The sequence below is a fragment of the Triplophysa rosa genome, linkage group LG19 (genome assembly GCF_024868665.1).
Source record: "Triplophysa rosa linkage group LG19, Trosa_1v2, whole genome shotgun sequence".
Taxonomy (NCBI): Eukaryota; Metazoa; Chordata; class Actinopteri; order Cypriniformes; family Nemacheilidae; genus Triplophysa; species Triplophysa rosa.
Window position 1 is genome coordinate 384,189 of NC_079908.1, and position 24,225 is coordinate 408,413.

The 24,225-nt window shown below is 39.9% G+C and overlaps 1 protein-coding gene across 5 annotated transcripts; it reads left to right on the forward strand.

Annotated features, from left to right (window-relative positions):
- The first annotated feature begins 2,303 nt into the window (after nucleotides 1-2,303).
- On the forward strand, nucleotides 2,304-24,145 carry p4ha2 (procollagen-proline, 2-oxoglutarate 4-dioxygenase (proline 4-hydroxylase), alpha polypeptide 2). 5 transcript variants are annotated; one of them, XM_057359515.1, is made up of 15 exons: nucleotides 2,304-2,506; nucleotides 9,931-10,031; nucleotides 10,587-10,683; nucleotides 10,757-10,908; nucleotides 12,936-13,091; nucleotides 15,274-15,513; nucleotides 17,890-18,080; nucleotides 18,599-18,775; nucleotides 18,850-18,920; nucleotides 20,260-20,359; nucleotides 20,451-20,504; nucleotides 20,602-20,661; nucleotides 21,107-21,175; nucleotides 21,285-21,381; nucleotides 23,555-24,145. In XM_057359515.1, exons 1-15 carry the CDS (start codon nucleotides 2,319-2,321, stop codon nucleotides 23,623-23,625), a joined length of 1,824 nt encoding a protein of 607 aa, XP_057215498.1. In that variant the 5' UTR covers nucleotides 2,304-2,318; the 3' UTR covers nucleotides 23,626-24,145. The 5 variants fall into 5 exon arrangements, with proteins under 5 accessions (XP_057215498.1, XP_057215497.1, XP_057215500.1 ...); XM_057359514.1 differs by lacking the exon at nucleotides 20,602-20,661 and adding an exon at nucleotides 20,721-20,786; XM_057359517.1 differs by having other exon boundaries at nucleotides 12,936-13,073.
- The last annotated feature ends 80 nt before the right edge of the window (nucleotides 24,146-24,225 follow it).

The following is a 24,225-nucleotide window of genomic DNA, read 5'->3' on the forward strand; positions in this document are numbered from 1 at the left end:
GGGACCGTCTCATGGGGAACGGTCAGACGAGCGAGACGAGGTGCGAACGGTCCGTGAGCCAGTGGCTGACGGATTAGCTCTCACAGTAATCCTCATATCACCCTTGCTGCTCACCGTAGCGGGCGGCAGGGCCGTAGTCCTGCCATCACGGAACGGGAAGCAGACGAGGTGGTGGCTGAGTCCCGTGGGAACACAGCCACCCATGACGCAACGTCTGAATCGTCAACCGCCCGCAGTGCGGGCAGGACGTATCCACAACATCTGCCCCAGTGTACTGGAAGCAGACATCGTGTCCGTCCCCCTCCTCGATGAGTGTGTTGCACCCACGAGAACAGCGGGACATGCCACGCTGGAGAAATTTGCTCTTTTAGAGAAAAAACTCGAACACTTCTGGAACCGCCGAGACGCCCAGGGGAAGTCACTGCAGGAAGGGACAGTCCGCTGCACCATGTCGTAGAACCGGCAGTCTTGTAGTTGCTATTTGTAGCGAAGTCTGTTGATCATGAGCGAAGGCTCCGAAGAACAAAAGGTGAATGAATGAGGCACGCGTCTCCCTTTTATACCCGGATATCCGGGGGCGGAGTCCGGCATGCAAATTTCATTCGCCAATTTTCATTGGCCTCTTCTAAGTCGGAAGCGATTGGTTCTCAGGGACGAACCCCATCTGTCGGTTCGACACAACGTCGAGAGACCGACAGAAAGGGAAATCATGTTACCGCACCCCTTTTAAGAACATCTTATAACTAAAACCAAACTTATTCAAAAAACGAACACTTGGACATACATCAACGTGATAAAAACTGACTAAAATAACAGAAAACATCTTTGGAAAAAATATTTGAAGTGTAATCGGATTTTATAGTTTGGCTCCTGTCACATTTGTTTACATGGAGAGGGCGGGGTTTATGACCTGTACTGCAGCCAGCCATCAGGGGATGATCAAAGAGCCCGCTGATTCACTTTTCAGGACTTGTGAGGCACACCCATGTAAGGCCCTGGTCACACTTGCCTTTAAGCTTTATTGACTTCCATTCATACGCATCCGAATGCGACAGACCAAAAAATGCAAGCCCATACGAAGATATTTCACTGCGTAGCAAAGTTCAAGTTTGGTGAACTCTGACCTGCGAATTTGCGTTACGGGAATGCGTGAGACCAATAGATGATCAAAACGTCACAACGTGACCTCTCGGTACAGAAATATAAAAGATGGAGGAATCACTCCCGCCCATTTTTGCAGCACCGTCTGAACGAATTTTGCATGCTCAAAGTCTACTGAGAGCAGGGCATAATGCAGTATGGTCGTAGATCTTTTCTGAAACGTCACATGTATGATGAGCTCAGCACATTCAGAATCAATAACATACTCATTCCTTTTAAACATTCACATTGTACATCTGTAAATTTGCACACGTAAGTACCTTTTTGCATGTGAATTTGACTACGCATGTATGTATCAAATCATTTTTGGTAATATTTTTGAACCAAATGTGCCTCCATATCCTTTTATGTCACACACATGATGCTTTCAGTGACTAGCTTGGAGCTACCTCATGTGAAACATAAAACAAACATCTATTAATTAAATGCATTGCAACATATTAAAAAATGAAATGCAATTGCACCAACAACACACTAGAAATACATGTGACTCAAACTCGTGTGAAGATATCCGGATCTGCCCTGTATTTAAAAAAAAAGAGTTTAAAAATGCTGTTCATATGAGCTTTAAATATGTTACACATCAACTGAACGACTCACCAGCAAAGCCTCGAGTCAAATGTGAACGTGCAGTCCGGCATGATCCATCATTTACCGTAAACCACCGTATATGCTCCAGTTCGAAAAACAATCACTTTACGACGATTAAACGCTAACATTCATTGCTGCGTCTCAGTTTGAAGGCTGACTCCTCCGAAGATCGCATTTCTCGGGCACATTATGTCGGGGTTTATTTCAGAAAAGCAACTGTTACATTTCAAGGCAAGAATGAAACTACATCTTAAGAGAAATCATTGTTCATTTTATTGTTTTATTAACTGAAATTAATAAACAACCTCACGCCCGACAAATGCGACATCCGGAGGACACGCAGCCTTCGAATTGAGACGCGGTGTAAATATGATGAAACAACCATGATGCATTTAAAACGTCTTCTGTGTGAGACGTTGGCGTTCGTTCGGGAATGTGAGTGCGCGTTTATAAGGCGCATTGTGTGCGTGTAAAGCGTTGAAGATTCGACTTCCATGCGCTGCACAGACCGATCGGCGCATGACATTAAAGTATCGCGAGAGCGACGCGGAATCACAGATTTAAAAATGTTCTCGCGAGACTTTGATGCCACACGCCAATCGATCTTCTCACCGCGGCGAGACGTGGAGCACGCCTCTTCTGTACGTGGCAGCGACCAAAACTCTGCAAAACATCAGAAACATAACGGAGAAATCCTGACGAAACTTCTTCAGTACATCTGTCTCGAGCTCATTTTTATCCCGGGAACGCTGAGGTGAGGCCTATCCGATATTTCACGAATAACGCTTCTGCATGCAACATTTCTAACAACATACTGGATTCTTTACGTGACCGGTGTCTTCTTACCTTCAAACATCCTGCGTTATTTGTGTAAAACGCTTGTTTATTCAGAAGACTACAGCATTCAGGATTCACGAACAAGAGAAACTGTAAAACTGTAACGTTACATGAGATGATTACACGTGCCTTCTGTCATTTCTAAAACAAACTTTAAATTCACGACGTATTTTTCAGGAATTAAATAATATTGCATTTTCAATGATGTACTTAAATACTCCCTCATTATACATACTGTAGTATATTATAGTAACTACTATACTGTGTTTCTGCGTACTATATAGTAGTCTATGTTGTGATTTATGTTGTTCTTCTATGTTTTACACAGTGGACGTCTGTGAAAGTGTTAAAATCAGAGCAGAATATGTTGATGAAAGTATTGTGTGAATAATGAACGGTGTTTGTTTATAAAACCGAAGAATAACAGTGAACAATGTAGAAGTAATGTTTAGGACTGATCAGCGGAGATGACATGGTGCGCGTGCGCTCGTGTGTGTGGAGCAGAACTTTCTAGATGATGTCATCTTTCCCATGCCTTCACTTCACTAAGACTTTCCAACGGCTCTAGTGGGTTGCTGTCAAAAAATGTCTTTCTAATGTTAAGGTGATTTATTTCTTCGTGATGAGGTAAAAGATGAATCGAGTGTGATCTTCAGCTTCTTTGAGTGAGATCTGCCGTCTGTCTCTATCATCAGAAGGGATGGAAAGGCGGAATATGACGGGGGTGAATTTCAATTTCACCTCAAAATGTAGAGGATTTCCTTCTTTAATATGAAAAGCCAAAGGCTATTCAGGCTTCATCCACACATAAAGTGGCGTTTTCTGCATCTACGGTTTAAAAATGTAAACAATGTCCTCAGCTGGAGACCCTGCAGCTGATATTATAACACAAACATGAGCTGAAGAAGTCAAACCGTGTCAGTGGATTGAGTTCATGTGAAGTCCAGATGAGCGTTCTTATTTTCTGTGAAATCATATCAGACAGTAATGAACTCAACAATGATGTCAGAATGTATTGGATGGTTATCGAGGCATTGCTGTGAGTTCTGTCAGTTTTGGTGTGATTGCTAGAACTGGTGTGGTAATGTGACTGTGGGGTTGCTATGGAATATGGTTGCTAGGTGCCTACATAATAGCCCAAATCAACACTGTGCGGGTGTTTTTTCATTTGAGTGTCATTCATGTTTGTAACACAGATGGACTTATTCCACACTGAAGAATAAAACTTATGTTGAATATGAGTAATAATGCTGGAGATGTTTAAAGCCACAATATGGAATATTTGGACCGCTAGATGGTGCACTTTCGAAACAACAATAAAAGGCGAAGCTAAATGACGTTATGTAGGAGAGTGGAATTATGGGACATGTCGTTTTCACTATCCAGAGGCATATGGAGATCGCCCATCATGCTCATGGACGAGGTAATGAATGAATTTTATTGTATGTCATCATAATGAATTAGCTTACAAGAAACGTGGAATGTAATGCTACGTTAGCCCGCGACTGATATTGAACTTTGTCAATTGATTTGGTAGCGTAATGCTACACAGTTTTACCTGTTTCAAACAGTCATACAGTCGTCGTTTAAAAAGTAAATTGGAACGAACCCACAGTATTTACAAGTAACGTTATTGGCTACATATTTTTGTGCGACATATGCTGTATTTCATAGGTTAACTGGAATTATAACTATAACTATCATAACTATTCAGATAATCTGTGCATGAGTATTTCGTGTACAATAAAAAAAATGTTTATTGTGATCTATGTCGAGTCCAAGTTGGTCCCGAAGCTCTCTCCATTTAGAAAACGCAACGCCGATATTAATCCTTGTTTTATTTCTTTGTTTGTCCATAAGCCTGCTTGGCTCATTTGGCCTATACGTTTACGCTTTTTTGGGTTTCCTTTACTCGCCAAAGAGTAATCGTGATCCATAATAACAGAAGAACAGATGCTGTGTCCCAGATGCGGTGTAACCACTTCCGCATTTGCGTGTTGCCGTAGTTTCTACAACCGGAAACTGAGGGTAGTGTGGAGCACTGGATATTAAGTCACTGATATGCGACAAATACAAGGGAGACAAGGGACGGGCCATTATTTTAAACAGGAATTTCTCTGGATTTGCACATTCTTGGGAACATTTGGGATAATGTAAGTACACAACTGCATGAAATATATCACACTGTGCAAGTGATTTTTAGATATTTTATAACACAATTATTCCATATTGTGGCTTTAATGAGCCATGTGCTGATCCATTCATTCAGACCTTCATGATTTCTGGTAGATAAAAACACTGACCAGACTGACGGATCTGAAGGCCTGATCTGAATCAGACTGATAAATCAGATGATGTATGTTCATTGTGAGATTAATGTCATGGATCTATTCTGCTGTGTGTGTGTGTGTGTGTGTGTGTGTGTGTGTGTGTGTGTGTGTGTGTGTGTGTGTGTGTGTGTGTGTGTGTGACTCCGCTCTAGTTTTCAGCACTAGTGTCAGCATGGGTTTGTGGTTCAGTTTTTTTTAGACGGTGGTCTGACTGGGCTCAGTCTCCAGCAGAAAGCCACATAGACCAGGCATATTCAAGTTTAAACAGCATTGGTGTTGAAGACGCTGTCATCTTCTTCCTCAATAGCGCTCTTTCACATCTGGAAAAGGCAGGGAACATTATGTTTTTTAAATTCTCTTCTGCCTTTAATACTATCAAACCTGCTCTCTTGAGAGATAAGATGGATTACATGGGGGTGGACCATCATCTTACTACTTGGATACTAGATTACCTCACAAATCGATCACAGTGTGTGAGGGCTCGTGACTTTGTGTCTGACTTGATTGTGTGCAATACGGGGGCTCCGCAGGGGACGGTCTTGTCTCAGTTCCTTTTTACCATCTATACTGCAGACTTTATGTCCAGCTCAGCAACTTGTTACCTACAGAAGTTCTCTGATGATTCTGCCATCGTCGGCTTGATCACGGATGATGATGACAGGGAGTACAGCGAAATGGTCCAGGATTTTGTGGACTTGTGCCATAAGAACTGCCTCCAGATAAATGTGGAGAAAACCAAAGAGATGGTGGTAGATTTCCGTAGGAAAAAGATTTTTCACTACCTTTAGTGAATATCCATGGAAAGGACATTGAGAGAGTGCAGTCTTATAAATATCTGGGTGTTCATCTGAATAATAAACTTGTTTGGACAGATAATACGGATGCAATTTATAAGAAGGGGAAGAGCAGACTCTTCCTGTTGAGGAGATTGAGGTCTTTTGGAGTACAGGGAGGGCTATTGAAGACCTTTTTTGACTCTGTGGTGGCCTCAGTTATATTTTATGGAGTGGTTTGCTGGTGTGGCAGCATTTCTACTGCAGATAGGAAGAGATTGGACAAATTGATCAGAAAGGCCAGCTCAGTCATGGGGATGTCTCTGGAGGTGGGAGAAAGGAGAATGGTTGTCAAGCTATCATCCTTGATGAAGAACGACTCCCATCCATTATTTTGCTCATACCTTGTGTATGTAACAAAAGTTATGGCTGAGGTCGGCTGAAGCGCTAGGATTTTCAGGAACGGAATTTGGAGGAAAACTGGTTTAAAGTTAAGTAATGAAAATAAAAGCACAACAGTCCAGTATCACAAGTAAAAGTCACTTTACAGTGGTAAAACACTTACTCTAATAACAATTTAATAAAAAAAACATTTCCTAGTGTTGAAGTCTATAAAAATACTGTACAAAACCGTTAGAATAAAACGAAAGTAAGGAAAATGGTGCGGGCACACTTAAAGAACGAGAGCTCTGCCGTTATCACTACTCAAAGAAACTAGCAAACATTACGGACAACAACTAATAAGCAGTGAAGCAAGTTTTACCTTGTTTATCATGTGCATAGTGTCTGGACTTCTGATCATCCCTCGTATGTTTTGCGATCGGATAACTCCCGGTGCTGCAGACGGGGAGCTCTGTCATCTCACGAAAACATTGTATAAAAAACTTTGCATGCCGTAGTTTACACAGGACGGGCAGGAAATGTGCATTGATACTCCTTCATTCTTCATGTTATGTGGTTTACTTTGATAAACCAGCGCGACATCCGACGGGTTTTCTCAGATCGCATCACATATGTCCAGTCAGTAACAATGACGGGTGAAAACACGCACGTCCCTTCGCGAGCACATCACGCTCTAATGAAGGGAAACGGGGAGTTACAAATTGCCCTCATTGTAATCCGTCAAAATGACGGACGGACAAACAACCTTCAGATTTTTCTGTCACTGGTAAACATTTTTTGTCAATGACAGAGAATTTTTGGTTAACAGGACCTCTGGTACACACACGTACAGGAAAATCTTGAACCACAGCCAATCAGAGGGGGGTCCGCCCTTCACTATCTCTGATTGGTTTAGACCACGATATGGGCCTAATGTGTGTCTGTTGTTGAATCACAGGAAGACTTTCAGAGTCGCGGAGACTTTTTTTCTCCCTCGAACGGCTGGTCGCACTAGTGCGACCTCAGATTTTTCTTAGTCACCCCATTGAGAAATAAGGTGGCTCTCTAGAGCACTGCATGACTTTAAGCTCTTAGCAATAAACAGTAATGACATCAGTTTCACCTCATCAGTTCAACACGCTGATCGATCAGAACTCAGAGGTGTAACGGAGGCCTTCTAGTGTGTGAAAGTGTGCATGTGCAAACAGCAATCTTTGTTAGGTAACTCATCTGTTTCTGACACCGGACCAATTGGCCTCTTATTCTGAGTGGAATGCGTCAGGTCAGGTGCACATCAGGGCGAGTTGGGCAACTCATTGCACACCAGAGTTCAAAGTTCACTCATGATAGAAGTTTAAAACTTTTATTTTTATTGAACAATGGATAGCCTCTATATCACGTTGGTAAATTTGTTATTGTTTTTTTGTTTTTAATCATTCTCTACACATATTAAACATTGTATAATGGTTACTTATAACGGTAACTGATCAGTAATGGTTGGTGTAAGTCCTTGTTGACAATTAATGTCAAAAGAATAAACTGCAATAAAGTGTGTTTATTGGAGATACTGAAATAGAATGTTTTGGCGATGTAATTGTGATTATTGTGTAATTTTAATGCAACTGAAAACCATTAAATGGTCACATGTAATTTTAAGTTAGGCTTACATATATTGACTTAACAAATATACTAGGTAGGGATGCACGATAAATTATCATCCATATCGGTATCGGCCGATAAATGGTTATTTTGAGTGTTATCGGTATCGGCCAATAATAAACTTTAGGCCGATAAATTATAGCCGATAAATTATGGATCATTTTCTCTGGTAAAACCACTTCAACTGCACAACTCACAGTTAAAATCCTGTACAATACTGTCGTTCTGTCATGATCATTCACTTACTTATAAGCAAAACATTGTTAATGTAGGTACAGAATGTAGATATTTATGAATGTGTAAATTATAGGAGCAAAAGCATATTTTTTTAAAGCCGATTGCTGTCTGAATGCTTCTGTCTTGACACATGTTAGACATGTGGCTATTAAAAACATTTTTACTGGGTTGCTCTGGAAGAACATGTATAATTTGTTTATTAAATAAACACCAGAAAAGTTTAAAAGTTAAAGAATCTTTAGTTACTGCAAAGTAGGCTTGGTTCATGATTTTCTGGGAAAAAGAAAATGGTTACCTTGTTTTCTGCAGTGAATGTTTTCAAATATAAGCAGCTGTCCACTTTTCAGTCTCAGATAATGTTATATTAATATTTAGATACTGTATATCGGCCAATATATCGATTATCGGCTTCCAGTGTTAAATAATTAGCGGTTATCGTTATCGGCCAAAATGTACATATCGGTGCATCCCTAATACTAGGGGTGTAACGATACTTCGTATTACGATATTTCGCAATGCAAAAATGTTATGATGCGTATCGTAGAGAGATGGCGATATTTTACGATATGTTTAATTCTATTCTATTATATGCGGTAGAGAGAGAAGTCTCTGTGAGAAGGGGAAGCACAAGACACAATCTGTGTCTCCAAGTGGTTTACAAAGCGTCATAGTTTCCTTCACAATCGCCGTTAAAACACAGCAAACTTGAAGCGTGACTGCAGGCGAGTCACCCTAAAACTCATTACAAAGGAGCACAAACGTGTTTAATTGCCAATGTTCATTTATCCGCTAACGTGAGCTGCTGCATAACGTGATATGCAACATAAAATAAGCCAAAAGAAACCAGCGCTGTTCCGATCAGTGATGAAGTGAGTCGTGCTGTAGATTAAAAGATCGAATGACATGATAAAACAAGTATGTGATCTGCATGATTGAAGAAATGTAATACAGGTTATGTAATGTGTCTTTCTGAAAGATTTTTCTCATTCATTACGGTCTCAAGCAAAGACAGCGCAGTGAGCCAATAGCGCTTGAGCGTGAGCTCTGTCAGAGCGTTTCATTGGTTGAATGTACTGAATGAACACGCCCTTCACTGAACGAACGAGTCAATTGAGTCAAAATGAGACCGTACATGTCGTTCATGGTCTAATATTCTCTGTTACAACAATGCATATCCAGTAGTTACTGAACTTTTCTGAAAAATAAAGCTAATGACCTGGTTTCATTTCATTCCAAGATAAAGTAAATTATGTCGAAACAGTTCAATCTTTGTATGGAACATTTAATTACACCAATTAAATGAGTTAATCCAGATAGATTTTAGTAGATTTATATAATGTAGATTTCATCTACTAAAAATAGACTCAAACTATGATAAATTGGGAAGACTAAAACTAAATTGCATTTTAGTCGAAAGACTATGACTACAACTAAATCAAAATTTGCTGTCAAAATTGACACTGATCTTAATTCTAATTTCAGTTAAGCCTTAAAATGTTCAAATTCTTTATGAAGTTGTATGTGCAACAAAATAAGTTATTGAAATTGTTAATATTTTGAAAATAAATGTTATTTGAATTTTTAATTTTGTTCAAAATACAGTGATGTGTATGGTATCGTGAACCCAGCATCGAGATATGTACCGAATCCTGAGCTGAGTGTATCGTTACACCCCTAAAATATACCATTTTACGACTTTACTAATCTTTTTATTTTCCTAATCTAGTGGAAATATGTTGTTGTGCTGGGGAAATAAAATGGGATGGGATGTGAGCGCGGGGGTTGGGGGTCCATGAGGATGGTTTGAGGTATGATGGGGTGCAGTACTTCAAAAGGTTGAGAACCACTGGTCTACAGCATCTGTTAAGAGCTGTTCTTAAACAACCTTCCTCACTTACAGTGACAAACATCACTATCATTCTGCACATTTCTACACAATGTCTCTGTGTGTTCTTTCAAAGGTTTTGCTGGAGGATGGCGACACGTGTGATGATGTTAACACTGCTCCTGGCGCTGGCGTGTCTCTCCTCTCCCACGCGAGCAGAAATCTTCACGTCGATCGGTAAACTTCTGAATAACATCATCCTGTCTCGGAGAAAACTGTGTGTCGGCGTTCTCACTCATCGGCTGAAAGCACTGACTGTTTTCCAAGCGCGTTCCCCATGTCTTCCATTGTTTGGCCCAACAGTTCCTCCTGACTTTCAGCCAGTGTTTGTGATTGCTGTTCTTATCTGACTGGAATCGCATCATATTTACCCCAAAATATATCACATGTAATGCCATTTTTACAAATTCATTTCAAGGAACATTCATATGTGGTCTGAAATCCTATTCAATCACTTCTGAAGATCCGTGCAACTGTGCGTTTGTGAGAAAAGCACATGTGTATACACCAAATTTCACTTCAGATTGTTTGATTTTGTATCATTATCATTGAATTATTACCGCTGGATGAAAATCTCTTCTCATCACAGTGTAAATCACATCTGCTCATCTTAGCTGTCCTGTCTCATCTCTAACTGTAACATTGTTGGTTTTGTTGAAGAACTCTTCAGAATTGAATTTTGTTCTGTGTGGTTCTGTAGATCGTGCTTAGGTTTTGCCCTTTCTTTCATAGGCCAGATGACAGATCTGATCTTCACCGAGAGAGAGCTGGTCCAGTCACTGAAGGAATACATCCGAGCCGAAGAAACCAAACTAGAAGCTGTGAAGAGGTGAATCTCTCGCCCGAATGAATCTTTAGCCGTGACTCATTCATGTGTTAATGTTGTTTTTGGGTGACTGCAGCTGGGCTAATAAACTGGATTTGTTGACACGAGCGTCCACATCAGATCCAGAAGGATTCTTGGCTCATCCGGTGAACGCTTACAAACTGATGAAGAGACTGAACACAGAGTGGTCAGAGCTGGAGAGTCTTGTGCTTCAGGACCCATCAGACGGTACACAATAAAACCCTTCAACTCTAACGTTCAGATGTGTCTCAAACCTTTACAAATAAAGGCAGATGATATACAACGTAGCCTATATCTATTTATAATATTGAAAACATCATTTTAGTAAAGTTAGTGGTGTAGACTCTAGAAATCTAAATTCATTTGTTATCATGTGATGAGCTTTTAAGATTGTGAGAGACACGTGCGTTCAGAGGCCCAATATAGCACCTTTTGAAGAGAGGCCTTTAGAGGCGTTCACATTACAACACAAACTATAACTATATTTGAGTTTGTTTCCAACTCCATTTAAAAAAAATTCAAGTGTCATGTTTTTTATTATGTTGTCATGTTTTAGAGGCTGTGTCCACCGAGGCGTTTACGCCTACGGCCGGCGTGTTTTTTCAATTGTTTTCAACGGAAACGCCGCGCTTTTAAAAAAAGCCATCAGTTGACGTCTTTTTCCGCGCTATGCGTTTTTCCCACGATCAGCGCCGGCGTTCGACCGGGCGCCCAGAGTTGAAAAATGCTCAACTTTGGGCAGAACTCTGCGCCTGCAGTGGCCGCTTTCAGCTGCGTAAATGTGCCTCGGTGAACACAGCCCCTTATTGTGTTAGTTAGCTGTATTTTTTGAGTTATTATGGCTTAAATCAAACAAACCAACTGCAGTTTGATTGATATTAGTTGGAATGCACAATAAAAAACATGACTTTTGAAAAATGCTAAAGGTCCAGTGTGTAATTTTTGGGAGGATCTATTGACAGAAATGCAATATAATATACATGTGAACTATGTGTTCAGAGGTGTGTGAAGAGCTTACACAATGAAGCGTTATGTTTTTATTACCTTAGAATGAGCGATTTCTATCGACATACACCGTGGGTCCCCTTGCATGGAATTCGCCATGTTCTGTCAGCCGTTCGTAGTGTTTGGAACGGGAGGGGTGGAGTGAGCCGTTGGTTGCACTGACTGGACCTTTAAAAACGGAGTTCTCTCATTTTGGAACCAAACTCTTCATTTGCATCCACACAAGTGGAGGATAATGATAATGTTGTGTGACATCAGTATATAATGTCCCGTTGTAAACACAATGCTTTCTGACTGCTACAGTCTTTAATTCAGACATATAACCCACGTTGCGTTTTATCATTCATGAGCTGGAAAAATCATTCTGAAAGTGACTCCAACCATATCGTTCTCTGTATCTTTATCATTATAGTTGTGATGTGAACTGTATTTTATAGTTGTCGTTCATTGTGTGAATGACCCTTTATTCAGTGTCTAAACAGATGACATGTGTTGTTATTATGGTATATTTTTTATGATTTGATGCGGTGTAGGGCTGGGTAAAAAAGATGAATTCTCAGATTCGGATGAATTCTTAATTTAACCAAACAATATTGATTATGGTGGACGGTGTTTTATTTCTCAAACATGTTTCAGGTTGGTCATGAATTTCTATAATGGTATGACAGTAATGTGTGCATTGTTTGTTACTAAAAGTAAAGTATAAGTAATATGTGGCCATATTGTTAATGTAATACATTAGTTAGGGGTTTCAGTAACCAGCATTTATATTTCAATATGAATTCTGTTTCTGCAAATCTAACTTTTTTTAAGGAAACATTTATAACTAATCGAATCAAATTGAAACCCTAGAAATAAGAACTGAATCGAATTGCCAAACTGGTGAGATGAAAGAGTGATTCTGGGGTGTTGTCTGAACTCTCTCACCCTGGTGTGAACTTGTGTAAGCATGTGTTGCCACGTGGATCTGAAGAATGGCTTCACTTACAACGAAACTTAAACAAGTTTGGACTAAAATACAGTCAGTGTGTCAGTCTGTCCTCCAAGACTCATGTAAAGTACATTCATTCATCATTCAACAATGGACATGAAATATTGTGCAGAAACTACAAGACATAAAACATCCAACCTGTTATATTTGATTTGATGTTTTATTGAAACACGACTGTTCATCTGTTTGAAACATGTTCATGATCCTGATGTTCTCCTCTTCTCTGTTTCTTCTTCAGGTTTTCTGTCTAACATGTCAGTACACAGACAGTATTTTCCTGATGAAGAAGATGAGAAAGGAGCGGCTAAAGCTCTGATGCGGCTGCAGGACACGTATAAACTAGACTCGGAGAGTTTTTCTAAAGGCAAACTGCCAGGTCAGGTGCAGCTCACCGGTAACTTCAGCTCTTCTTCTGACCTCTACTTTCATACATGCCGTCATTTCAAGAGCGTGTTCATCACAAGCATTTTCTATTATCAGTCCCCACAGGATTTTGCGGAGATTTTTTGTGATTTCTGCGGCCAAACATTTGTCATTTTGCAGCGGCTTTTGAAAATTGCGGGGGTTTTTGCAGAAAAAGTTAAAAATACTACTTGAATTGGCAAATATGGTTCTTCTTTAAAACTACCACCCGTGAAAAGATTATTTATGCATTTCCTATGATTAAAAGGCATGCAGCTGATTCATACTGCAGGTCTGGAAACCTTGGCCGCTTTAAATTTAAGGCACGCCCAAGAGGCCCTTTTGACTGACAGGTCAAGCAACCAATCACGTTTCATGCCGCTTCATGTTTATGGTTGTGGAAATGTCTCTGCGATAACGTTTATGAGTTTATGCCATGAACCTCGCATACTTTTAAGAAATCGGCGTTTAGTTGATTGTGATGAATGTTCCTTGACACTGAAATAAACATGACAGCTTTCTTCATGGATCAAATGGCTTTATGTTGTTACCAGGTGTGTTGTTAAAGAACGTGACACGCACATCGGTGAGGCTGACTTGACTCAAAGCCACTAGCCAGCAACCTTTAGCCAAAAAAACGTAAGGGCTAATGCTAACGCCTTCAGCGGAACGAAGGAAAGGAGACCAGAGGCTAGTTTTTTAAATAGATGGCAATGGATGTTGTTAGTAAATTGTAACTGTTACAGACCCTTTTAGTATCTCTGCTTGACTTTTGTGGCAAATTATGTGGAGAATCTGCCACAATCTCTAAATATTGCAAGTTTGTTTGATTATGCGCTAAATTCTGCGATCGCAAAATCCAGCAGGGACTGTATTATATTGATTTACACCGATCAGGCATAACATTATGAGCACTGACAGGTGAAGTGAATAACACTGATTATCTCTTCATCACGCCACCTGTTAGTGGGTGGGATATATCAGGCAGCAAGTGAACATTTTGTCCTGAAAGTTTATGCCTGATCTGACTAGGGATGCTCCGATCCGTTACCTGAATTCTGAGTATCACCTGATACAGACCCCAATCTGATACTAGCACTGTTTTTACTTTTAAAGTAGAAAGAAACTGGATTTTTATGTACTCAAGGACTGTAGTAAAGGCAAAAACATTTTAAAAAATGTATTTATGAAGCGTAGAGGAATTAAAGTAGGCCTGAATATGGTTTATAATGTAGTGAGGACATTTTTTTCCATAGAAAAAACTGTCTTAAAGTACAGATACTTGAAAAAAGTAAAACTACTACCATTGATCTTTGTTTATGGCACAAAACTATCAGGTGCAGAGAGACACAAAAGTGCTCATGCGCTTCTCGGACACAGAAGGATGCGCTTAATGCATGTGCTTCTAGGTTCTCTACAGTTCTGCGCATCTCGGACACAGAAGGATGCGCTTAATGCATGTGCTTCTAGGTTCTCTACAGTTCTGCGCATCTCGGACACAGAAGGATGCGCTTAATGCACTTTCTCTTTCTGAAGTTGCGGGGATCTTTGCTCCTCATGTTCATAACATTTCGAACACAAAGAGAAGAGAGATGTTGTGTGTTTAACACATGGTGTATTGTAACAGTTTTAATCTGAGGTTTAAAAAGTTAATGTGTGTGAATGAGGCACAGTGTTTAGACCGCTTCCAGCGCTGTGAACTAATGACACTCAGCAGCGACTAATGTTACCGGCTCCAGCGAAATACAGTACATTTAAACAAAACTATAGACTATTATCTAGAGATTATGAAAAATAACATTGGAACATTTTGGAAAGAGCAACGTCCTGACTGTCACCGAACACTTTCTCATGCTGATTGACAGATGACAGCACCAGCGGAGGTCAGAGTTTCCATGACTACTTATGCTATATACCAGGGTTAAATATCGGGTCGGCGCATCCCTAGATATGACAGTAGATTTATTTTTTATTTTTTTCATTTCACCTTTATTTAACCAGGTAAGCTAGTTGAGAACAAGTTCTCATTTACAACTGCGACCTGGCCAAGATAAAGCAAAGCAGTGCGACACAAACGACAACACAGAGTTACACGTGGAATAGCATACAATCAATAAAACAATAGAAGAGAGAAAAAAAGACTGATGTGATGTGATGTGATGTGATGTCCACAGGGGTGCGCTACAGTGCTCTGCTGACAGTAGATGATTGTTTTGATATGGGGAAGTTGGCCTACAATGAGAACGACTACTATCACGCCGTGCTGTGGATGCAGCAGGCTCTTAAACAGATGGACACTGGAGAAGATGCCAAGACCATCAAGGCTGATATCTTAGATTATCTCAGTTACTCCGTCTATCAGATGGGTGACCTGCCACGAGCTATCGAGCTCACACGACGCCTGGTGGCCATCGGTAAGTTCTTTCTTCTCTGTAGATTCAGTTGTCAGCTGAATTGATGTCCACTGCAGATCAAGTGTGCTTTATTAATGTCATTGATGTACTGAATGTCAGTCAGGGCCTAACCACTGATCTATAGAAATGAGTGGATTGCTCATGACGTCATTACACTGAAGCTACCGCGCCGCCATGTTGGTGTGCCCAAACGTTCTATTCAATTAATAGGGAGTTATCACATATGAATGATAAAACAGTAACTTACCCGTCCCCGTTTTTATATCTAAAGGCTCCCAGTACATTCTTACAGCGCAAATGTCTTAAGCATGTAAACGGTTAATTATTTAAAGTCGGGGATTTTCCCGTCTTATTAGATATAGAGTGAGTTACGTTCATTTTCATAGCGTACGCATCAGATCAGCAGACTCTCGAGACATCTCAACATATGACAAATCTGCTTATTCTGAAATCTAGATACAGATAAACACAGGCTGTATATGAAGAGTTTGCTTCCAAAATCAGATATCTCGGTTTTAAAAGTCATGTTTTTTTATTGTGCATTCCAATTAATATCAATCAAACTGCAGTTGATTTGTTTTGATTTAAGCCATAATAACTAATACAGCTAATTAACACAATAAAACGCAAGAAAAACATGATTTTTTTAATTCATTTTGAAACCAAACTCTTCATATGTTCTTTAAGTCATGAAGCTTTATTTCTAAACATTTACACATGTGCCGTTACAACAGTGTGTAATACACACTCACCTTCTATACATTGATTTCTATACGTCGCTGTTCTGCCCAAAATAAACAATGGAAAAAACATGAGAAGTAACAATCAATTAAAACACACATGTGAACTAAAAATGTATCCCGCCCCTAATAAGCTGAAAAGGGGTTATGTTAGATGGTCATTTTGACTGTAAGTCAATGGCGCTCTCTGTCAGTTGGACACCAAGATGGCGGTGCGAACACTTCCGGTGGCTTCACCTCCTGCCATTGGTTTAGCGTTCTAGGCGCAATCCAGTCATTTATGTAGATCAGTGGGCCTAACACGTGTTTAAAGAAGTACTGGGACATTATGTGAATAGTGCCACAGTAATATATGCATTCGTAACAACATGTGACATGTTTGTATTGTATATAACAGGAGTCTTCAACTAAAATTGCTTGAGGTCCAGTAAACGAACCCTCCTTACCAGCTGAGGTCCAGACAATTAAATACCTCAAAATATGAATAGATGGTTTTTCATGTCTATACATCTATACAGTATATGCATAACAATGTCTGACAACAATATAATGAAGGAAATTGTGCAAAATGCCCTAATCTCCAAACCTGCACTGAACATAGATTCATTTCAACATGAACAACTTTAAAAGAAAACTAAAGAGCCGTTTTCTGCTGAACTGAGATGAACAAAAACCAGCATCAAGTTGTGACTGATCATCCTCTGATAACATGTCAGCTCTTCTGGTGGCTGGTGAAGCTGAAGGGGGTTTGTTTCATATTTTCTTTTAGTTCATGTCTTTATTTTCCTTCTAAAAGTGTTTCACACGCAGCCTCCATGCACTCTTTTACTATTCCCCATCAGTAAAGGGCTTGTTATGTTTTCCTAAGATCCACTGTGAACATTCATATGCTGGTTGTTGGGCGGTGAGTGAGTGAGGGAGGACCCGTGTAGATCGCTCCTACTGGGCTTTGAGCTCATATATTTGACCTCAGACACTATAAAGAAACGTACCCGCAGCAGTCCATGTCTAGTTTCATAATGCCGTTTAAGGTTTCCACTTTTGACAACCGCAACAGACTCCGAGCTAATGAGACAAACCGGCCTCGTGCATGTCGATGCAGGAAGAATAAATTCATCTCGGAAAACATGGTTTTCAGCGTCAACTTTTCTAACTTTTGAAAAGGACATTGTTTTTCAGTCACTGACAGTTACACATCTGTCTGCGCGCTGTGCAGCGAGTCTGTCTCGGCTCTCGTCACTCGTCGATGTCTGAACGTAGCAACAGTGCCCATATGTTAACTGTCCGTGGCGCCGTAGGACCCAAACTGCTACTGAGCGGCCCTTGATGTGCCTGCTATAAATTTGATTGCATTAGAAAATAATGTTAGGCGTTCATTTATTTATGACGTCAAAAGGCTTTTACATTACTCTTGACATGTTTGTTATGTACAGTGTGTTACAGGTTACCATAAAGTCTCAATGTAATGATTTGACAGAACAATATAATGTTTGTTAAGCATTAAACACGATATACTTAATTGTGATGCTGTATTATATATACGGAACAAAGCAAATGACAACAGAATAGCCACCACATGCTGTTCTTGCTATTTGACAAACTATTGTAAATAGAGGAAATGTTTGTGTACCTGCAGATCCCGGCCACCAGAGGGCAGGAGGGAACCTGCGTTACTTTGAGCGTCTTCTGTCGAAAGAGCTGAGAGACGTGACTCAAGAGTCTGGCGATGAGCGACCCATTCAGCTGGACACTTATGAGCGTCCTAAAGACTATCTGCCTGAGAGAGAGATCTATGAAGCCCTGTGCAGAGGAGAGGGAGTGAAAATGGTCCGTTTAGAATAATCATCGATCCAGGGCTGTGATCATATATATCCATTCACACTAATTATACCTGTCTCGGGCGATTCTGAAATCCATTCTGTGTTTTCTGCACAGCTCTTCTGTGAACTACGGCTCCTTGATCAGTAGGAAGTTCTGCTCCATCTAAAATCACTACGAGATTGAGATGTTTATAACGTGCTTTGAAAAAGCAACACTCGTCAAACATCATCATTATAAATATACTTTCTTATCATGAAAACACCTGAAAAGATTTGAAGAACAGCGATAGAATGTCACATTGGCATTTCCTGAACTACATTTGTAGTTCTTGTGTGTCCCATATTCAGAGTTTCTGCGTGAGAGCGCCCTCTGGCTTTTAGATGTGGGGGCATTTAACCGTAAGTCATTGAGAAACTGAGCATAAAAAAACAGGATATATGGTCCCAGCCCTACATGGATCTCAGATCATTCCAGAAGATCATAAATGAATGAACATCAATGATTATCAATCGTGTCGACCGCAGACTTCTAAGAGAAGCAGCCGACTCTTCTGTCGCTATCAGAACGGGAACAGGAATCCCCGTCTGCTGCTGAAGCCAATGAAGGAGGAGGACGAGTGGGACAGTCCTCATATCGTTCGCTATCTGGAGTCTCTTTCAGACGAGGAGATCGAGAAGATCAAGGAGCTAGCCAAACCCAAGGTCAGGGCCGGCGTTCAGTAATCAGACATGTTTGACTTTCATTTCACACATCTGTCTCACATTTTTGTGTTCAGCTCACAAGGGCCACAGTGAGAGATCCAAAAACTGGCGTTCTGACTGTCGCCCATTACAGAGTTTCTAAAAGGTGAGCGCACACACATCAACACGCCTTTAAAAAGCAGCTGTACAGAAAACACGAGCTTAAACACACAGACAATAAATATAGCTATTATATGTGTAATAAACAAATGTAAACATATAGAAAAGTGTGTGGGTCTGTATGTGTAACACAGGGTCGAGAACCTACTCTAGTCTACACCTTTAGAAGTTGCGTAAATGTAAATGTATTTCTTTTAACATTCTAGGCAGATGCATTTCATACAAACTTAAAGGTTAACGTATTGTCAACACTGTAATCATTTAGAAGAGCAATGTAAATCTCGATTCGAAAACGTTTACTTAAAGGGACAGTTCACCCAAAATAATCATTTACTCCCCCTCAAGTTGTTTCAAACCTGTATACATTTCTTTGTTCTGCTAAACACAAGAGAAAGATATTTGGAAAAATTAGGAAATTTCAGTTCTGGGACATTGTTCACTACCAAAGTAGAAAAGAACTAATTGGTAGTCAAAAGTGCCCCAGAACTGTTTGCTTTGCTAAATTCTTCTATTTACATCTCATTATGTGTTCAACAGAACAAAAAAATGACACAATCATTGTTCCTACAATGGAAGTCAATGGTGCCGCAGAACTGAAAATTGTTAACGTTTTTTCCAAATATCTTTCTCTGTGTTCATCAAAACAAAGACATTTATACAGGTTTGAAACAACTTGAGGGGGAGTAAATGATGACAGAATTTTCATTTTTGGGTGAACTGTCCCTTTAAGACTTTGCTTTGTGTACTTCCCCGCCGTTAAAATCAGGTACAAAATAAATATCAGGAAACGCAATTCCATGCAATATTTCAGTGTCCAAGGACACCTGGTTCCTTTGTAAGTCAAAAGGATCACCGTTGAGTCCAACTGCTTTAATATTTTACTCTTGGTTTCATTGGTTCTTCTTTTGAGAGCAGTGTTTGGCAATATGGGCCAAATATCATGTAATTAGTGCCGACAGAAGCTGCGTTCAATCAGACAAAACAGCATGCACAGTTATAACAGTCATGGAAAACCACGTGTTTGGCAGTTAAAGATGTGGAGCGCGCGTGCAGTCACGTGTTAAAGGATGTTAAAGACGTGGCGCAGCGTGTCATATGTTGAGTTATTAATGAGGCGTTTCTGATTGGTTTGTGACACCCTTTACGGCAAACACGGCTTGGCCACGCATCGCACCTGAACCGTTTTAAGTTCAAATGAAATAAATTGCTCACGGTTCCGGTTCTTTTAAAAAAAACATCGATTTTCGGTTCCCAACTCTACTGGCGATGTAAAGGCACAGAGATGTTGTTTTGATAAGAGACGCGTGTTTGTGTTGTGCGCTCAGCGCGTGGTTGGATGGTGATGATGATCCGGTGGTTGAACGGGTCAATCGGAGAATACAAGACATCACTGGATTATCTGTGGACACGGCAGAGCTTCTTCAGGTGACTCCTCATCCACACCGGGGTTTCATTTCCTGTGATTTGGATTGATAATGGAGTGATGCCAGTGATGTGTGTTTGTGTTGTGTGTCAGGTGGCTAACTACGGTGTCGGAGGTCAATATGAACCACACTATGATTTCTCAAGGGTAAGATCCGTTCATCACGTGTCCTCATCATCATCATCACTGGCAGAGTAAATGTAAAGAGAGACGTTTGGATAAAAGTTGCACACGTCTGTTGCAGCGTCCTTTTGACAGCAACCTCATGGTTGATGGAAATAGACTTGCCACCTATCTGAACTACGTAAGTACACGCGCGTGTGTGTTTGTGCCTGTCTTTACTCTCACGTTTTGTCTTCGTAGAAAGATGAACCTGATGCTTTCAAATCATTAGGCACTGGAAATCGTGTGGCTACTTATTTACATTATGTAAGTATGAGTATGTGGTGGTGCCACATGTGTTGTGTGATCCATGTGGCAGTCGCTCCACGAGTATAGCGCACACACTTCAGGAAAGCCAGCGTTGTTTCTGTTCAAGACATGAGACAGGAGTATGATCAAGTGTTGTGACATTACAGTCCAGACGTTACAGTAAACACAGGTGATGTGATGAATCACACCTGCGGTTTCTCGTCTGGACACACCTGAGCAGAACTGACATCATACCGTCAACAGACACGCGTGGATGATGTGGGGTGTGTTGAGTCTGTGTTTTGTGCATCATTCTGATTGATGTCTGTGTATTACAGATGAGTGACGTCGAGGCGGGCGGAGCGACAGTTTTTCCAGATTTCGGGGCCGCTATCTGGCCTAGAAAGGTACAGTGATCATTTCCCTTCAAGAAAAGAAAAGAACTGTAGATTGTGTTGGTGATGACAGACAGTATTAATCATAACTCTGTGTTGATGTGTGGTGGTGGTGTTTTAGGGAACGGCTGTGTTCTGGTATAATCTCTTTAAGAGCGGTGAAGGAGACTACAGGACGAGACATGCCGCCTGTCCTGTTCTTGTAGGGAGTAAATGGGGTAAGCAGTCGGCTTGCTCTGTATTAAAGCATGAATCATGATGTTCATCTGAGAAATAACATGAGATGCAGAAAATGATCTGATCCTGATGTCTTCTGGTGAACTTATATTTGATGACACATCATATTTGGCTATATGGGCTGTTCTACAGAATTCGTGTCCCACACAAAAAAAAACACATTTAAAAAGCATTCAAGTATTCAAATCTTAGTTGTTTACTAAGATCCTTCTATCATCTAATGAAACCCACAATAATATGTATAATATCAGTAAGCTTAATATATATATATATATATCAAATCATCATTTATTGGGTACTTTCATTTGGGAGATGGGTGTCCCAAACCCCTAAATTTCAGTTTTAAGAAAATTACATGACATTTTTTTCCCATTTTTTAAATATTTTTGATATATGATATTTTTGATGTTTTTTTAAAAGTCAAGTTCAAAGAAATATATTTTATTTTTAAATGATTCAACTTTATGTAAAAAAATGTGTCGGATTTTCATGTCACTATCGAAACAGTGTACAGTCCATTGGCTGAGACTGATTTTAGCCACACCCCTACATTTTTTTTTTATCAAGAATCATTACTGTGTCCCTCTCTCTAATAGCTGTCTAATAACAGTGAGTAGATCTGTGATATCATTTTGAAGTAAATGTGTTCAAAAGTCTTTTTTCTGCAACTAAGCAAGCTTTTACATTTACATTTAGCAGACGCTTTTATCCAAAGCGACTTACAAAGAGTATAAGGAGCAATAAGCGATATGTCATACAGGAGCAATAGTGCAATAGGTGCCAATACAAAGTTACTAGTTTTACCAAAAGCTAGACCACTACCTGTTGAGAGAAAGCAAGAGGGTTAGTGTTTTTTTTTTTTGGCCATAATTCCATAAAATTGAGTTTTTATGTGTGTACATCTGTTCAGAACTGTGCTTGCTAACCATGTGCTGATTAGCATCTTTGAGCTAGGCACAAAAGTATTCAAAAATTACTACCAAAACAGTCATGACCGAAACGTAACAGTGGGTATCATTGTTTGGGTAGTGACAAAAATTGTTTGGGTAGTGAGAAAAAGGGACACTTAATCCTTTATTTGGGGAAATAAACAAAACTCTGTACAGTTCTGCAAATCATTAGTGTTTCACAGACAAGGCTTAAGGCTAGTCCCAGACTAAAAGGAATTTTGAGCTGTCTTAACTGAAAATATCTTGCCCTGACATGCGTATCTTAAAATATGTCAGTGCCATTGTTTTGTCTCAAGATGCACATCGGTAATGTTGTTTCTAAGGCATTTTAATAAAAGCGACTTAAATAGCCTAAATGAACTAAGGCACACTCCTGACTTAAGCTAAGCCTTGTCTATGAAACCGGGCCTTAGTATGTTATAGTAGTGATGTGATATAGTATGTGAGCTGGAGGTTCTCGTTTAGATATTTCCTGTCAGATGTGTGTCTGCTATATGTGCTGACTGCGAATGAAATTGTAACTGTTATTGATTTACATGTGAAAACTGTTTTTATAAATAGCAAAAAATATATTTAAAAAGTGGATTTAAACAAAATCTTAACATGTAAATATAATCCTTCTTATTAAATTATATATAATTGTGTTTCGGTAGTGACAAAATTTGGGGAGAGGAGGAATATTTCAAAACTTTCTGAAATGACAATATGAAAATTAACTGCACAATTACTAGAAATGTGAAACTTGGATATTCTACAATTTGCATCCATAAAAAAATTCTGGAATTTTATTTTCCAAGATGTTTCCAACTCTGATTTTGCACCAATTCTGTAGAATGACCCGTTTGTTTGACTTCTCTCTATGGAGTATTTCACACATGAAGTAATATCCTTTTCGTTCCCTTTGACACGCAATGTGAAAAAATGACTAGACAAATCATTAAACAAATACTTGAAGCAACAAGCGTATGATTTTCAATCATTGAGTGACGGACGTATTTCAACTAAATCTGCAGTCCATTCAGACACGTTGATTGTTTGTTGCATTTACATTCTAGCATGTTATTGGTAACACCTCACAGGACATGTCTTCAGCTAACATGGACTCGCAATTAACAATAGACAGTATTTGTGCAGCATTCATTCTTTGTTAATGTTTTGAATATTTGCTGCAGTAAACTAAAACCGGTCATGATTCCTCTGACAGTTTCAAACAAATGGATTCACGAGAGAGGGCAAGAGTTCAGGAGACCATGTGGCCTGACTGAAGCGGACTGATGGCAATCGCATCACACCCGCAGTGCCTCAACATCCACACACACTCCAGAGACGAGCGGCTGAGAGATGTGTGCGCACGCTTTCTCTCCGTCAGGGATTCTCTTTTATTCAAGTATTATCATGATGATGATTTGCTGCTTTAGGCTTTGATATTTCTAGATGGACGTAAAGTGACACAGTGACGCATCATGTCATAGCAGACCTCTCGTGTGTGTGTGTGTTTATATCCTGCATAAATTATTGCTCTGTTCTTTTAATCATCAGTAAAAATGTCTTTATTTCAACTTTTATATTGTGTATTTCATTTTGTAGTATTTGTGAGCCGTTCTTATAGCAGCAGTAACATCTGAAAGATGGCGTTCATGTCCTGGAAAACAGTTTCACTCCTCCGATGAGGAATAACGTCAATTTCATGCCCTGGAATAAAGTTTTCATAAGCAAAGACGTACAATGTGACTTACTGGAGGAAATGATGAGTTGTATGATCTGTTTTGCTATAAATAAACCCTAAATGAGTCAAGTGTGTTTGTGTTTCTCAATGAGATCATAGCTGTAGGTGGGGCGTGGTTTCATGTAAACGGGTGTCACGGTGGTTTGTCT

Coding starts and splice junctions, on each gene's coding strand:
- p4ha2 (XM_057359514.1), top strand. CDS start 2,319: ATGTTCTCGCGAGACTTTGATGCCACACGCCAATCGATCTTCTCACCG. Junction 2,507..9,930: donor TTTATCCCGGGAACGCTGAG/GTGAGGCCTATC, acceptor GTTCTTTCAAAG/GTTTTGCTGGAGGATGGCGA. Junction 10,684..10,756: donor AAACTAGAAGCTGTGAAGAG/GTGAATCTCTCG, acceptor GGGTGACTGCAG/CTGGGCTAATAAACTGGATT.